This window comes from Piliocolobus tephrosceles, chromosome 8, assembly GCF_002776525.5.
Source record: "Piliocolobus tephrosceles isolate RC106 chromosome 8, ASM277652v3, whole genome shotgun sequence".
Taxonomy (NCBI): domain Eukaryota; kingdom Metazoa; phylum Chordata; class Mammalia; order Primates; family Cercopithecidae; genus Piliocolobus; species Piliocolobus tephrosceles.
In genome coordinates, this window is record NC_045441.1 from 52,120,601 (window position 1) to 52,137,792 (window position 17,192).

A 17,192-nucleotide genomic window follows, 5' to 3' on the forward strand; every position below is an offset into this window, starting at 1 on the left:
TCAGGCAATGAATGAGGTGGGGGTGGGTTACGTTGTGCTGTTACAGAACTTAAAGTAGGTAGTGGGAGAATTTTTGCTTTTACCTGATTTGAATGAGGTGAGGAGTCCTTGCAGAGTTTTGAGCATTGAGGGGATGTGGTCTGACATCCATTTTCAAAGGCTCCCTCTGGTTGCCAGTTAAAAAGATTATTGTAATAATCCAGGTGAGAGATGTTGATGGCTTGGTCAGGGCATAGCTGTAAGATTGGTGCTACATGATGGTTGGATTCTGATCTTGCTGATGGATCAGATATCAAGTGTAAGAGGAAAAGGAGAATGACTAAAAAAAGAAAAAGGAATAAAAGCAAGAGGAGGAAGAAAGGAAGGGTAATATCTAAAAGAATGCGTAAAAGGACTAAAACTACCCTTAGGATTCCTCTGGAGATCAAAAAAGAACCCCAGGATTTGATTGTCTGAGAAGCCAGCACGTGATTCTTGGTTCCTAGACATGGCTGGAACATGACCTTAGGCTGCCTTTATTTCTTGACTGTTAAAATCTGCTAATTCCAAACTCACTTAAAGTGAAATTAAGTTGTATGGCCAACCCACTGTGAATGTGTTGGATTAGCGGCCTCAGTTGGGAAGTTGGATGGAAGAGGCAGTGGGAATGTAGTGCTGGTTTGGGAAGGAGAAAATCTGATCTCCTTTTGTCCATAAATAATGGTTACCCTGAAAGGGTAAGCCTTGGTTTATAAGTCATGAATGAGACTGTTATTGGAAAGGGGTCCCGGTCCAGACCCCAAGAGTGGGTTCTTGAGCTTGTGCAAGAAAGAATTCAGGACAAATCCATAAAGCAAAAGCAAGTTTATTAAGAAAGTAAAGGAATGAAAGAATGGCTACTCCATAGACAGAGCAATTTTTATGATTATTTTTTGATGATATGCTAAACAAGAGGTGGATTATTCATGCCTCCCCTTTTTAGACCATAATAGGGTAACTTCCTGACATTGCCATGGCATTTGTAAACTGTCATGGTGCTGATGGGAGTGTCGCAGTGAGGATGACCTGAGGTCACTCTTGTTGCCATCTTGGTTTTGGTGGGATTTAGCTGACTTCATTACTGCAAACCGTTTTATCAGAAAAGTCTTTATGACCTGTATCTTGTGCCAACTTCCTATGTCATCCACTGACTTAGAATGCCTTAATCATCTGGGAATGCAGCCCAGTAGGTCTCAGCCTTATTTTACCCAGCTCCTATTCAAGATGGAGTTGCTCTGATTCACATGCCTCTGACAAGAGTATGTGAGGAATACATGTCATTACCCCCAATCCCAAATTTCATCATACAAAGGTGACATATATTATTTGCAGTTGAGTGCTTTATTATATTGGAATTGCAGTGATATTAACATTTGTACAAATGCACAAAATCTTGTCTCTTCTTGCTAGAAAGAGATGTAAAAATCTGACCTAGTTGAACAGTCTTAATGAACTCATTGTCCATTGGTAACAATAAATGTGTTCACGATGCAACAAAAAGCTTAACACAAAATTAAACATATTAAATGCTGCAGCAAGTATTTACATGTATGTACCCCTTTTTATCTCCTTCCAATAAGGAAGGTGGTTGCTTTACAAATAGACAAACAAACACAAATGCTTTGCTGTTTACAAATACAAACAACCCCAAGTCCAGAACTTAAAGTGACAGCACCTTTTTGGGACTTCCTCAGTTAACACTTACTTTACACAGTGCTAAACTTTTTTCTTTTAATTATATTTTTGGACAATATTTATATTCCAATTGTCCTAGAACATTGTGTTTGAACTGAGCTATTTTTCTGGGCCTTTTCAGAGGATCCCAAACCCTATGTCCTCTTTAGAGAGAACATTTCAAGCTTATCTTTTCTCCAAGACAGTTCTCAAAGGCAACATTCCTTTCTCTATGAGGCAGATGTGATTTAGCAGAACTTAGAAGGAAAAAAAGTGAGTAGGTTGTATTTTCTGCTGGCTGCTGGTTGGGAAGGGTCCTTTCTCTTAAACCCACTCCATTCAGCACAACTGATACCTTTCATTATCTCCTGCAGTGTCTGTGGCATTGGTATTCTAAAGGAGAAAACTAGAATCTAATGAGCTTATTGTGCATAAGATTTTAATGATGTATTTAAAGCTAATTTATTCAGCTTCCACATTCTCAGTCCTGAGGCTAAATTATTCTATTGTAAAAAATCCAATCCTATAAAGTTCTATAATATGAAGCTCAATGTAAGAATATCTCAAATGGCTTAGAAGGAGCTTTCTAGATCCTGGCTTCTAATGAGCTAGATATCGTAAGTTGGTCTAAATACAACAGTTGGTAATTATTGATTCCTTTCTGATGACAAGTTGGAAAGGTATCAGAGTGCCACTTAAGAGTATTAATCTTTTAACAAATGTTGGCAATTTGGCCTTACCCCCCACTTCAGCTGTGGTTAAATAGTTTTTTTTTTTTTTTAAAATAGACAATTTATAAGGAAAAAAATATATAAACACTCTTTAAGCAATTTGGCTACAAGCATTACAGCACTGAAAAACTCCACAAGAAATAGTAAAATATTTTGAATGGACATACACTTTTTCATTTTCACAACATGACGAGCTAGGTTTTTTGTTTTTTAAATTTCTTTGTGTTTGTTTTGGTATTGAATTTTACTTGTAAGTTTATTGCTGCTGTGTCTTCTTATCCTACCTTAGATTATAATTGTGAATTAGAGGTGCTGTCCCTAATTATGTTACAAGGCAACATTGTATTTTTGAGACCTAGGAATGAAATTGATAGGGCCACTGTTCTTTCAGTAGCCTCAGAGAGTCTATGGCTAGGACAACAGTCAGATGTGCACCAGGGTGCACAAAAGAATAAGTCTCCTGGCTTATTCAGGACACTTTGGTTTGGAAGATGAGAGAAAATTCTTAAGTATAGCTTAGCTGCTGCCTCACATCTGTTGCATAATATAACATTTTTTTAAAAAACATGCTATGAATAAAGGGATAAAGAGTATAAACCATATAGTGTACTGGCTCTTCTCCTTGGCATTCTTGTAGTATGCTTCACCTAGGCTGATGTGAGACACAGGTCTCAGCTGTGCTACCAATGGATGCACATAAATGTACCTGGTGCAAATATCTGTAAAGTATTTTAAATGATGCCGCTCAGAGCCTTGGAGGAGGGGTAGGGGGCATTGTAAAGGAGAGCGAAGGCAAATTTGAGGACAGAGAAGAGGTTAGAAAGAGAGTAAGAGAAATACAAAGGGATCAAAAAGCTAAAGTGCAATTTTAAAATATAAATTATTTTAAAAGCAGAAAAGAGATTCTAAATTGCTGTTCGCATAGGCACGGTTTTATTCAAATTTAAATGGGTTGTTTCCTTTCCCTTCTCACATATACTGCATAATGGAGCTTGAATGGCTTAAAGCTACTGCATATTGTTCGGGAAGGGACAAAAAGCACTAAGGGAGCTGAATAGTGCAAGGCTTTCTAGGAAATTGGGGTGGGGTGGAGAGAGGCAGAGATGAAGTTGTTTTTACACTTCTACAAGAAAGCTGTTCCAGTTATAGTTACTGATTCCCTTTAGCTGAACTCTGCTTCCTAAATGAAAGAGCTTACTTTAAAAACGAAAAAAGAAATAAATGTTTTAATAAAACTATTCAGAGTGTTGATTAAAAAATAACTCACAGAGCAATAAAAATCCTTGAAATGTCTATGCACAGAGATCTAAGCAAACATTTCCACCAAATGATGGAGAATAGCCATTTGAAACCCTGAAAAATGAAAATACACACAACTATAGTAGTTTATTATGGACTAACACTTTAAAAACAAGTAGCTCCTACAGAATACTGTTCAAATGGAATGTTTAAAAATAACATTTATTAATAAATATCTTATAAAATTCTAAATTAATAGATTCCTGTTCAAATTTTGCTTTGGTCCTTGAATTCCACTGTATACACACATACATACATATATATTTTCTTAGATGGTTTTTTCTTTTTTTAACCAGAAAGAAACACATTCTATCCTAACTGGATGGCTAGTTTTATAGCAGTTACTGAGGCTTAAAACTCCCCAGCCAAAGGCTTGTCTGTTACCGTAGCTGGTTTATGATTTTCATGACAAACTCGACTTACACACTAAAGTTTACTTAACAGGCAACAACCACCAGAACATTCACCATCGACATCCCTCTATCAGAATACACTCTCCATTTTGTTTCACTGACTACATAGGATCTGAAGAGTATTTGCTCTAAGTCACCCTAATTACTATAATATATACTGTGAGAGCACACAAACTGCTTGTCTCCCACAGGCTGTGTTAAGATTGTGACTTGCATCCGTTGATGTGGGAGCAGAAGAGGGCTGAGTAGTAGTGTGACGGGAAAACATCCAGCTTAACACTTGGCTTTCAAATCAGTACATTCATCCATGGCTGGGATTTTCACTCTACTTCTCCTGGCATCGTGGATTGAGAAATGTGTCAAGGAGAAACAATTAAGATGTGGACACCTCCATTTAGGTGAGAGTTTACCTGGTAGAAATGCTCTCAGGTGTACTTATCTGAGTTGTTAACTCCCATCACATAAGGCAGGGGAGGTACAATAGACGTTCCCAGGGAGGCTGGCAGTGACTTCAGAGACAGATCTTGTCGATCAAGAAAACCACACATGAATGGGGAGAGGCAGTGTGGCAGGATTTTCCCTCCTTAGGACAGGCGCTCTGAAGGCCATGATAATTGATGAATGAACACATGGATGGGTGACCCAATAACTGGTTGAGGGAGGAGAATAGAGTACAAAGATATTCTCCCAAATAGGCAAAAAGTGTAAGACCAGGAGGAGGGATTTTTCAGGCAGATTGATTATTCTGTTGTCTGGTGACTGCTGGGCCTTTAGGTAAAAGACTTAATATTGATAAGCCATGTATTGGATCTGACCAATGTATCTTTCTGTTTGGAATTTTCAAGAAGCACTGACAACTAGTTGGAATCTTTCATTTACTGTATTTCCATACCATGAATGAACACACCTAAAGGCCCTGAGTAGAACAAGAAGACAGTTTATTCTAATTATATGTTGAGGCCGGTTTGCTAATGTGTATGGTTGGTTTTCCTACTTAGCATAAAAAACAGACATAATTGAGCTATATATAATGCACATCAGTCAAACTGTCAAGTTGCTGAACGAAGAAAACTCAGGCAAGTTCTTAACTGCAGAGGCTTTCAGCCTAACAACTAAATATTTCAATCAAAAGGTGGAACAGAAGTAAACTAAACCATCATTGTAGCGACAGTCACTCCTTGGACATTCTGATATTACTAGTGGATTTTTTAAAAATCCATTTTATTAAGTGCTATGCATGCAGTAAAGAAAAAATTTTACTTAAAGCAAAACATAAAATAAAAAGTAAAAATTAAAAAACCCAACTAAACATTTTAATGCACTCTTTTTCCTTTTGTGGAGGGAGGGGAGACAGATAGTCCTAGGAAAGAATTTTGAAATATTATTTTTGATTTCAAAACAGAGATATGAATGTTAACTTCTTTTTAAAGCTGAGTCTTAAACATTTCTTAGGAAGCCAGTCAGATTAAACCATTCAGCTGTTACTGTTGGAATTTAAAAAACAACAACTATGAATTCAGTATTTAAAATACTTGAAAATGATATGTTTGTCTAAAATATAATAGAAAATTATTTCATTTGCATTTTTTCTTTTTTTTCTCTTTTCTTTTTTTGGTTTTTTTTTTTTTTTTTTTTTTTGCTTTTGTTTTGATTCTTCAACCATATATCCAAGTCATAAGTTTCACTGGACACTCAAAACCATCTTTTGAAAGCACTGCATACATGGAAAGATTGTTGATAAATATTGATTTAAAAAGTAAGTTATTAGATAAAACTGAAACTAGTTATATAAAAATCATGCTTCGAGACCCTCATATTTTCTTTTTTTCTCCAAAATAGATTCTTATACTATAGTGAGAGAAAAAAACACATCCTTCCCTTTTCTGAACTCTTATAAAAGCTACACCTTTTGTAAAATACTGTTCTTTTAAAACCCATGAACACACACACACACACACACACGTTAAGAGGTCAAGCATTCAAATGGAGATGAAACACCAGCACCTGCCTAGATTGCTAGAGAGAAACATTCACCCCTGTTATTTGTGAGATGCGATATTAAAACATTAGCACAGTAGAATGGCTTGTTTCAAGGAGGCACGACTGTGGTTCAGAGACTATCTGCTTTGTATCATGCGCAAGTTCACAAAAGTTGTTGAAAATAAATCAGAATAATTCAGAAGAGGGAAGTAGGCTGGGTGCAGTGGCTCACGCCTATAATCCCAACACTTTGGGACGAAGAAGTAGGATCGTTTGAGACCAGCCTGGGCAACGTAAGAGAGACCTTATCTTTTATTTTAAAATAAAAGTAAAAACAAATTAGCCAGGCATGGTTGTGTGAACCTGTGGTCCCAGCTACCCGGGAGGCGGAGGTGGAAGGATCGCTTGAACTCGGGGGTTGATGCTGCAGTGTTCTGTGATCTGTGATCTGTAGTGATCTGTGAAGTGCACCACAGCACTTCAGCCTGGGCAATAGGTGAGACTCTGTCTCAAAAAAAAGAAAAAGAAGAGTGAAGTAGCCTGCGCCTCATCCATGGGGTTCCTTCAGCAGTCAAAGAGTGCTGAACTGTCGTGGGAAGGCTAAAAGTGCCCCTGTGGAAACACCGGGTTTTCTTTCTCTCTTTGTTTCTCCAGTAGTTAGTCTATTTTCACCCCCTAGAACAGCAAAGCCGGTTCCATAGGCTTAAGAAAAAATAAAATAAAATAAATCTTAGGCTATTAGCAGCTGATGATTGAACAATGTAATCCGTGTAGTGAATAGAGCCCTTCTGAATTATTATATAGTACATGGATTTTCAATGTTATAGACAGGTCATATAAAACCAGTTGCAATCCAAGGGTGTCATGTTATAGCCCCACATCAAAATTTGGACTTTCACAATCAAGGCTTACAAAGTTCCCTTCCCTAGTGTCTCCCCAGCTGGTATTCAACCGTGCTTCACTTATAGCTAAAACGCCTTTCATTTGCTCTGATTATTAAAAACGTTAAATCAGGCACATTAAACATCTCCTGGTTACTATTTCGTGAAAAGCAAGAGTTGAATGAACTCCAGCTGTGGGTGACGTGTAAGTGAAGCAATGGTTAGGTCCACGTTTTGGAGGTTTGCTTTTTTTTTTTTTCCTTTAAACATTATTTTCTTCTTCACATGCAATGCTAAAGGGAAAAAAATAAAACAGAAGGAAGTCAAAATGAAGAGTAAACAGGGAGCCCAAGAAAAAGTGGAAATGGAGAAGAAAACTGGGCATTAGCAAGTGGACCAAGAAGAGAAGGAGAAGTGAAGAGATGCTCGGTGGTGTTATTTGGACATCAATGAATCTTATAATATTTTATAGTAAGAAACAAAAAGTTATGGGAAAGGCTGTGTGTTTATCTGGGATTCTGGTGACACCACAGCACAAACTCAACATGAGTTAAGATGTCAAAAGATTTCCTACCCAGTTACCTTGGATCTGTCTTACTTTACATCTAGGTATGCCTCATTTTGGCTAAAAGCTGTGGTTTAACAAGATTCAGTGTTTCAGGCAAAGGGTTGGACTGATAAGAATGAAACCATGGCTATATACAGAAAAGGTTCAGTTTATAAACAAGTAACTGGTACCAGAAAATTGGAGAAAAGCACCAAAGCGTTTCCCAAGCTGATAGATATTAATTGCATAACTCCCTTTTTTCTTATATAACTAAGTATAAAAGACAACATTTCCATAATAACTATAAAAATGAAAGCCAGTCTTTGAAGAACTGAGGAGTCTTCCAGGTCTGAGTTAATTCTAAAAATGCCCTTAAAAGAAAGGACGCATGGTACGCTACAGCTCTTCTTGGAGGCCAGGTCTGATGGTGCATTTTAAAGAATTGGATTCAGGTCTGTTCTGTGAGTGGTGAGCTGGCTGAGGGTGGAGCTTCCTACCACCTCGCTGACTGATGAGGAAGTAGTGATGGTATTATGCTGGATGACTTGTTGCTGGGAGCAAGCTGGGACAGGACTAGCAGGAGGGCTACTCTCCGGACCTACGGAGAAAAAAAAAAAGACAACACACACACATACACACACACCAATATAGGTCTTTTTTGTATGGACTTGTGGACTCCTCAGAGAAATAGTACTAGATATTTACTTGAAATAGAAGTTTCACACATTTTCTTCTGAAAGTTAATTTCAAAACTTTATTTTCAACTGTTGTCACAATGCTATGCCTTTCCAGTTTATATCTACAAGCAAAGCCATGCTTTCTGTATCAGTAAAATGATTTGATGTGTTTAAGTCATGGACATGTGAACTTCCCCATCTTGTCTTTTAAATAGCCATCCATATATCAAATGTGGAAAAATACTCACATGTGGTGGGAGAATCTGTGTTGCTCAATCTAAAAAATTATTTGAAAATAAATTGACCTTCAGCCATGAATCCCTGCTCCTCCCACCATCCCTACTCAACTATCATTTAACCAACTGGCATTCCAGATGTAGAAACTGGGGTCTGAAGGAAGGGATCACGTTACATATTGATAAACTGAGGTCAGTCACTAGCTTTTCAGCCCAGTGAGTAACATGCAGTGTTTCTGGAGGCACTGGATGTGATTCACCCAAGGCCTGGTTCCCAGCCCACAGATTTCTGAAGGAGACTGCTGGGCCACTGGTACTTGGGCTTCAGCTGGCTCTTTTCTTACTGGCTGCAAAATTGGAATTTGGTATTTTTTTTAATACTTCGAAATGCCAGGGAAGGAGTAGCCAGAAATTATCAGGAGGTGGTGGGCATGGTGTTGCACAGGGGTCTGGAAAAAGGGATCCCCTTGGAAGAATAGTCTGGAAGCCACTCAAGAATTCTTGTATATCTGCCTGGAAGTATAATCTACACTTTACTTTTGCTCTTTCAATCAAATTCCGTGCAAACTTAGTGGCAAAAAAAAATTGGACACTAAAGAAAAGTGAAAAAGTCGGTGACTTACTTAGATATCCTTGTGATTCTTTCTGCATGGCTGTTATTGGGCAGTCTTTATGTGTTAACAACAACTGTTTCAGCTGGGCCACCTCATTTTTCAACATAGACACTTCATTCTAAAAGAGATGTATTAAAACCATGTTGAGAAGACCAGAGGATACAAACCCAACGCCCTGTGCACTTTCAACAAAACTGGCAAACTCTTCTGTTATGTCTAAATGACATCAAGAACATTATTTAGTGTGGTTCGCCTGAAAGTCTGTAGCTTACCTTTAATTTGGCCCTCATATTTACCAGGGCCTTTCTGAAGAGATTAGGTTTTAACTCAAGAGCTGAACCTTATTAAAAGGCTAGACCACACCCTTAGGTGATGGGAACTGAAGCCAGGTGAGAATCCTTACTCCACACTGACTGCATGACCCTAGGTAGATAACACAACCCAAGTGAGCTCCAGCAACCTCGTTATAAGATGGTGGTAAGAAGAGTACAACATTATTTGTGTTACTGTGAGGATTAAATACGGTAATAGATGGGAAAAAGAACAATACCCAGCATATACTAAGCACTTAATACATTTAACTATCATAACCTTCACAAGCTCAGGTTGACATCCAATTGAGAATGTGAATATGAGGCATGCATTGGGTAGAATTATGTGGTAGGATTTGTGACTTCCACCTGAAATGCAATCAGAGTAAGCTGACTCATCTATCATCAGATTTTCCAAAAGAAGTATGTGTTGCTCAATCTAAAAGGAATATCTGAAAATAAATTGACCTTCAGCCATGAATCCCTGCTACCCCCACCATCTCCTGCTCAATTGCTGTTCATGGGCTACTGTTGAGCAAAGCACGTCCACTTGCCTGATGCCCACTGAGCAGGAGGCATGGAAGCACATAGTGCACACGTTGGTCAGCTGCAGGTGGATGATGTCAGCTGAGGCTGGCAAGAGGCAATGAAGTTTTGGGCCGTGATGGAATTAACTTGATTGAGTGCATTGATTATTTGGTCAATTTTGGTCTATAAAATACTCTTTCCCCCCTCAATATCAGGATATTGTGGATGGTGTGGGGTTTTCTTCTTGTTTACTCATGTAAGTGCCTCGGATCTCTACTTTCTCTATTAATAGTAATTCACAAAGGCATGCTTATAGCTTTGTAGAATAACGAACTTGGCACCCGTTGTCTACAAATATAGACACAAAATAGATGGCGGCTCCGAGATGCTTCCACTTGATAAAAGTGAACTGTAAATGTAGTGCTGTCTTGAATAAGCCATTTAAAAATTGTGATCAGTAATATCCTCTCTTTGGTCAAGGTTTATTTGTGACTGCCAGGCATTGTACTTCACATGTAGGAAACTTAAAAAATGCATGCACACAGAAAAGCACGATTAACATTGCTGTCATTAAGTTGTACCTACACTTTCAATATGAACTTGGCTTTTCAGCCATGTATTTATCACCTAGGAATGTATGTTTGGGATTCCAGAAGTTACTCTAAAAAAAATTGAAATCTTTTTTAAGGAATATCTCCCATTTCTAAATTTCTTTGTGAAATACATTACAAGCAACCACATATTGAGTAATATTAATAACAAAATAATAAAAATAATAATAATAAAACAAATAATAATAATAAAAATCTCATCTACAAATCTCATCTCATTCCCTTTCTCTTCCAAACTTTATTTTTACAAAATAAAAATGACTATTTGGGAAATTAGCCTTAACGATGAATAAATCACTTAATCAAACAAGAAAACTGACCTTACATCTCAGAACATACAAGAAGGCAAATTGTACCTCCCAACTCCAAATGAATGTGATTGATAAGGGGCTCTGTGGAAACCAAAAGTGACTCTGTCAATTCCAGGGTCAGTGGGATAACTTACAGGACAATTTATTTTAGCCTTAAACACTACCTTCTTCCTCTTCGGTTTTATACCTATCTAAATTCAGATGGCCTTCCTTCTTTTTCTCAGTTCTCCCTCTGCTCAAAATAGCAAATATAAAAGAAAGTCACTTCTAGACCATCATATGAAGGCAATCTCTTGTCAAAAACAAACAAAAACAAAACAAGGAAACAGAGATGTGTTTATATGTGTGTGTATTTATATATATTTACTTCAGAAGGAAATGTCATATTATTTGCATTAAACTACAGAAATAACACTTTTCTGAAATCAAAACTGCCAGACCCCTTGTCCCCTGAGTAGAAGCTCTCAGCTGTAGATAATGTAGACAATGGATCTTAGAAAATGGAATCAAGTTCCAATTTCTAGCGAATCCACACTTTTCTACCTAGAAAACAACAAACAAAAAAAGTATTAAAAACAAAACTGGGTTCTCTTGCTTTCTTATACTTTTGGAAGAAAAAACACCCCTGCCTGTGGCCATCTTGGAGAGGTTGAATTTAGTCTCCATTTCTTTCCCCACTATGTCCTAGGCAGTGAAACCCTTTCTTGGCAGTGTTCAATCTCCCAGGCACAAAGTGTTCATTGCCCCTTCCTTAAGAAAACACTCTGAATTCTATTCTCTGGGTTTCTACAGTTAGCAAAGAGCTAACTGCCTATGATATTTGGCATGCCCCAAACAGTTTCACAATAAATTTTTGCTTTCATAAGGCTGTTTTACTATAAAAAGAGCACCAGTCAGCACATGTGGTGCCCTGGCCTATCACCAAAACCCCATACAAAGTATATGACTTTGGTGGCATTTAGTCTGTGAACAGCAAAACACTTTATTAATAAAGCAATATGTTGTAAGTACAGAGACCAAAGGCCTGAGTGTTGTGAGGTCTGTAAAAATGTAGAACCCTGAGAATACTGAGACAGCTGACCATCATTGAAAGATATATGTGAATATGAACATGTTCCTTTTTTCTTTTTTCTTTTTATAGAGACAGGGTCTTGATCTGTTGTCCAGGCTGGACTACAGTGGCACCATCATGGTTCACTGCAGCCTCTACCTCCTGGGCTCAAGCAATCCTCCCACCTCAGCGTTCAGAGTAGCTGGGACTACAGACACGTGCCACAATGCCCACCTAATTTAAAAAAATGTTTTGCAAAGATGGGGTCTAGTTATTTTGCCCATGCTGCTCTTGAACTCCTGGCCTCAAGTGATTCTCCAGCCTCAGCCTCCCAAACTGCTGGGATTACAGGCATGAGCCACTGTGCCTGGCAGGACATATTTCTTAATGTAACATGTTAATAATTATGTTATTTAGCCATGTTATGGTGGGAAAATGAACACCAATTAATGTCAGTAGAGAAGGGCAATCAGCTTCTTGTTTATACCATATACACGTAACTATGATGCTGCAAGGACTAAATAAAGGCCTAATAACCACAGAAGCCATAGAAACTCATAGGGCAGCATCCAATAGGAAAAGGAACTCTCGCCTGAGAGTTGAGAATAATAGGGTTTGAGTTCCCAAGCTGCCATGCCAACCAAGTATAAAACACGATGGTTTTATACTTCATGTATAGAAGTAGAGAACTACTTCTCTAAGTTCCTTCCAGAAAGAATTTTTTTTTATTCTACAAGCAATTCTGTGTCACCTTCTATTGAGAAAGCAAATTACCCAATTATGTAAGGAAAGATTCAATCTTGACTTTTATTCATTACTTAACTACTTTCAATATGCTCAAATATGCTTATAATTCTGGTCTTATCTTTCACAAGGGAGCCAGTTCTATCACCTCTTATGCTTCCAAATCTTAGTAAGGCAGATTCCAAAGCAACATTTATAGTTTCATTTTAGAACAAAATTTTGTATGTCCATTTATGTGTCCATACTGCTGAGACAGCATCTATGGAGCCTTCATTATATTTCATAAAGGGTCTTTGGCTTAAGAAAGGTCAAAAATCACTATCTTGGAGAAAGAAGAATGAATTGTGTGCTGTGCACATGCATTATCATCTTAAAGATTCCATAGTGAAAGACTGATTAGTGTAGGAAGTGCACAAATACTAGACTATATTTTAAGTAAAAACCCTTTTCAGGGGAACATAAGTGGAATCACCTTGAATTCATTTTGGAAGAGAACAACCAGATAGCAAATGTTTCAAAATGCATAAAAGAAATCAAATGTGGCCTGGAAGTCTAGTAGGGAAATAAAAACCAGGCCTTCTGGAGGCATTTTCTTACTCTGAATTACCTTGTTTTATAAATTGAGGAAAATCACCATTTTTTATTCCCTTATGTAGGCTATAATCAGAGTTTTAGGTCTTAATATAAAAGTACTTTGTAAATACAAGGTATTAATAATGTATATCGATTGTCTGGTGGAAATCAACTCTTCATCTTTTCATTTTTCTAAATGATTTTGAGTTTGCTCCTCTAAAGCAGTAAGCTGTTTAGCAACGGTAAGATCCAGTTGGACTGATCTATTTTTAAACCCATAGTTTGCCTTGGGATGAAGCAGCACTCCATAGAGATATTCAATACTACAATAACATACTTTAAGCAAGCACTCCAACAAGTCCCTAATAGCTACATTTGCAGTGTTCAGCTTTGGGGATGTCATTATTTATACGATAAATCCACAGTGCTTTTTGGTGTAAGCAGTAGTTTGTGCCAAAAAAATAATTATCAAAATAGGCCCTACAATATACCCTCCCCCAGCTTTTTTGTTTTGGTAGATTAGCTGAGACCAGGTTTGGTTCACTCTGAAACAAAGAACTTTCAATTTGTCAAGCAACAGTTCCCATCTGGCCTATTCACTTGCCAAGTCCCAGACCTGGGCTCATGTGTCCAAAATTTCAGCAGCAACTTAGACCATGTGTCTTTGCACTAAAAAAGAAAAGCAATTATTTCCATGGGTGACCAGATGATTTCCATATCCTCTACTGAACACAGACGTTCTACTGAGTACCACATCAGCAGCTGATGAATTTAGAGCTGATCTTAGTCACTTAGTATCAGAAAAAAGAACACGGATTTCTTTGGCTTACAGAGTTTCTAAAATAAAAGACCACAAAGAAGTGGGTTAGGTCAACAGGAGACTTCCCTGAGTCCTCATTCTGCCACCTACTCATTGTGTGACATTAGGGAAGACCCATCATTTCCCTAACCTCAGTTTCTTTCTCCATAAAATGTCAGATTAGGTGGTTTCTAATGTTTTCCCCAATTCCTATACCTTTTTGGACCTCTTGGGCAGAGATGTGTTGTGAGACTAGGAAATGAAGTCTGGGAGTTTGATTTTGTTTTCTTAGGTCTGGTTTTTCCAATCTGAAATGCTGCAGCCTAACTAGAGGGTTCTATGCTGGAAAACAACTCAAAAGTGGCAGCTGGCCATCCAGACCTTGGATATTCCATTTGGCTGGAATTTGTTTGCTTAGCACCTTCCATTTCTGTTTACTTAAAATGTGGCTCACTGGTCCAGCCTCAAGAGAGCCACCTTTTTCTTTTGACAAAGGTCCAGTGAGAGGGAAAGGGTCATTCAAAGGTAGCGGAATCTGCAGCATCCTCTCCAGCATCCCAGGGCCTGATGCAGGACACTCAGCTTCAGAGAGAACACTGGGCGGTTGTGGCTTCTGTCCCTCCAAGGCAAAGCGGTGGTTGGAAAATATCAACAATTTAGTCTGTTCAGAGACTGTCCCTTTTTTGGGTACCGTTTTAACTACCAAAAGATATTGGTGCCTGTCACATGAACTCAGTAGGATTTTTTTTTTTTTTCCTGGTTTTGGGACCTAGAGTTCTAGCTCCTTTTTTTCCTTAGCCATTTGGCTCTAAAGAAATGTGAAAAAAAAATCAGTGCATTAGGGTCTAGCAAAGGGTAAATTTACCTTGTATGTTTTGTAAAAGCAATCATAAATACACACATGCCAAGTCACGAACACCTCTGGCCTCAAAGTCAATGGACATCTTTACTTTCCTGGCTCTCTATGATCCCTCCATGTTTGCATGCATTAGGATCACAGTCAATACCCTGAAGGAATTCTGCAAGGACTCATTTTAGTTAAAACTGATTTAAAGCCTTGGCAGCTGATATGTGCCAGCTGGCTATTTTTGGCTCCTTCATCTAAGCAGTGGTTCCTAACTAAGGCTGATTTTGCCACCCAACTTCCCTTCCCAATCACCACCAGGGGACATCTGGCAATGTCTGGAGATTCTTTGGTTGTCATAGGTGGAAGGTGTGCTCCTGATACGTAGTGAGTAAAGGCCAAGGATGCTGCTAAATAGCCTGCAATGCACAGGGAACAACAAAGAATGATTGAGCCCAGAAGTCAATAGGGCCAAGACTGAGAAAACCTACATGTTTGCATCATCCTCTTGCAGACCTCAGAAATGGTGGCAAATTCCTGGGTTTCCCCAGCTTCAGTTATCAGAGAACCACTGCTGTAATATTTACTAGGTTCATATATACAAGAACTGTTATTTACTTAACATATTTGTGCAAATTAACTCAATTTTGAATAATTTAGCCTTCTTACTAATATCTTTGAAACTGCAGATTTGATCTTCTAATTACATTTTTCAATACACATCAAAATTAAAATATGATTATTAATATTAAAAATGCTTGGCTGGGCGTAGAGGCTCACACCTATAATCCTAACACTTTGGGAGGCTGAGGTTGGAGGGTTGCTTGAGCCCAGGAGTTTGAGACCAGCCTGGGCAACATAATAAGACCTTGTCTCTAGAGGAAAAAAAAAAAAAAATTAGCCAGGCATGGTGATGTACACTTTGGGAGGCTGAGGTGGGAGGAACACTCGAGTCCAGGAGGTCAAGGCTGTAGTAAGCTGCCCTCCAGCCTGGGCAATGGAGTGAGGCCCTGTCTCAAAAAAGAAAAATGCTTAACCACATTCTACCTGAAAGTTTCTCAGATACTACTATGCCTATCAGATTCTACAAGTGGCTTTAAAGGTGTTTGAGTCCAGCCATTTTTCTGGTGGCTTGACTCCCTGCAATCACATCCTTGCCAAGTAGTCAAGCAGCCAATTCTTAGACACTCCAGCAATGAGGAATTCATTCATTTATTTAACAAATGGTTACTGAGTGTAGACACTATACTATAAACAGGGGAACCCATTCATTTATTCAACAAATAAGTTACTGAGTGTAGACACCACACTATAAACAGCAGATAGATAGTGGGTGGAGGGAGTAGTAAGAGACAGTCCCAATCTTCCCGCAGCATGCAAGTTAGTGCGGGAATCATTATCTTATTTTCCTCACATCTGCTATATGTTTCCCAGTTTCTTGCTCATCATGTCTATCACAAAAAGAATGACACATTTAGGGGGAAAAATGAACATCCATAAATTATGAAATTCAGGCCCTCATACAACACACACTTTCCTTATATACTTTTAATTTGTACACTGGAAGCCCCAAGCCATCTCCATTTAATGAAACTGAATATGCAAAGGCTTTGAGGTTTGGCATCCTAACTGTTCCTTTCTAAGGATGCACAGAGAACTAGGTGTGGGAAGAAGATGAAAGTAACCTACTAATGCCTAGCCATTAACTGTTTTTTTTTTGAGACAGAGTCTCACCCTGTTGCCCAGGCTGGAGTACAGTGGTGCGATCTTGGCTCGCTACAGACTCTCCCTCCTGCATTCAAGCCATTCTCCTGCCTTAGCCTCCTGAGTAGCTGGGACTACAGGCGTGTGCCACCACGGCAAATATTTTTGTATTTTTAGTAGAGACAGGGTTTCTGCACCTTGGCCAGGCTGGTCAAACTCCTGACCCCAAGTGATCCGGCCACCTCCCAAAGTGATTAGCCTCCCCAAGTGCTGGGATTACAGGTGTGGGCCACTGCACCCAGACCCCATGAACTCTTAAAGTGCAGAGTCTCCCTATGTAGGGTACTTTTCTCCCTGCCCCACTCTCTTTGGCCATTCTCTCAGCTTCTGGAAGCACTGGAGTATAATCCATGACTCTTAATGCTATCCCTGGACTGTGGGTCACATACGTGTCTATTTACTTGCCTTTTTTTCTGCTGATAAATAGTGCACATATTTTTAACATTAGAACAAATGCTCTGAACTGCATCATTATAAACTATAAAGTCTGCTGGAGAAGCCCGGGTACTAGAGTTTCTTCCTTTTCTCTTAGGCACTCCCAGACACTTCTGGGCCTCATTATAAAATCTCCCCAGTTAAGCCATTC

General features: G+C 38.7%; 1 protein-coding gene across 2 annotated transcripts in view; it reads right to left on the reverse strand.

Moving 5' to 3' along the window:
- Positions 1-1,340: 1,340 nt before the first annotated feature.
- The window catches only part of CREB5 (cAMP responsive element binding protein 5), a 417,587-nt gene continuing 401,735 nt past the window's right edge, over positions 1,341-17,192 (reverse strand). For both annotated transcript variants that reach the window (XM_023225914.1, XM_023225915.1), the window contains 2 exons: positions 9,080-9,188; positions 1,341-8,141 (listed from right to left, as the gene is read on the reverse strand). In XM_023225914.1, coding sequence (XP_023081682.1) covers positions 7,978-8,141; positions 9,080-9,188 — 273 coding nt within the window. In that variant the 3' untranslated portion in view covers positions 1,341-7,977. The remainder of the gene's footprint in view (positions 8,142-9,079; positions 9,189-17,192) is intronic.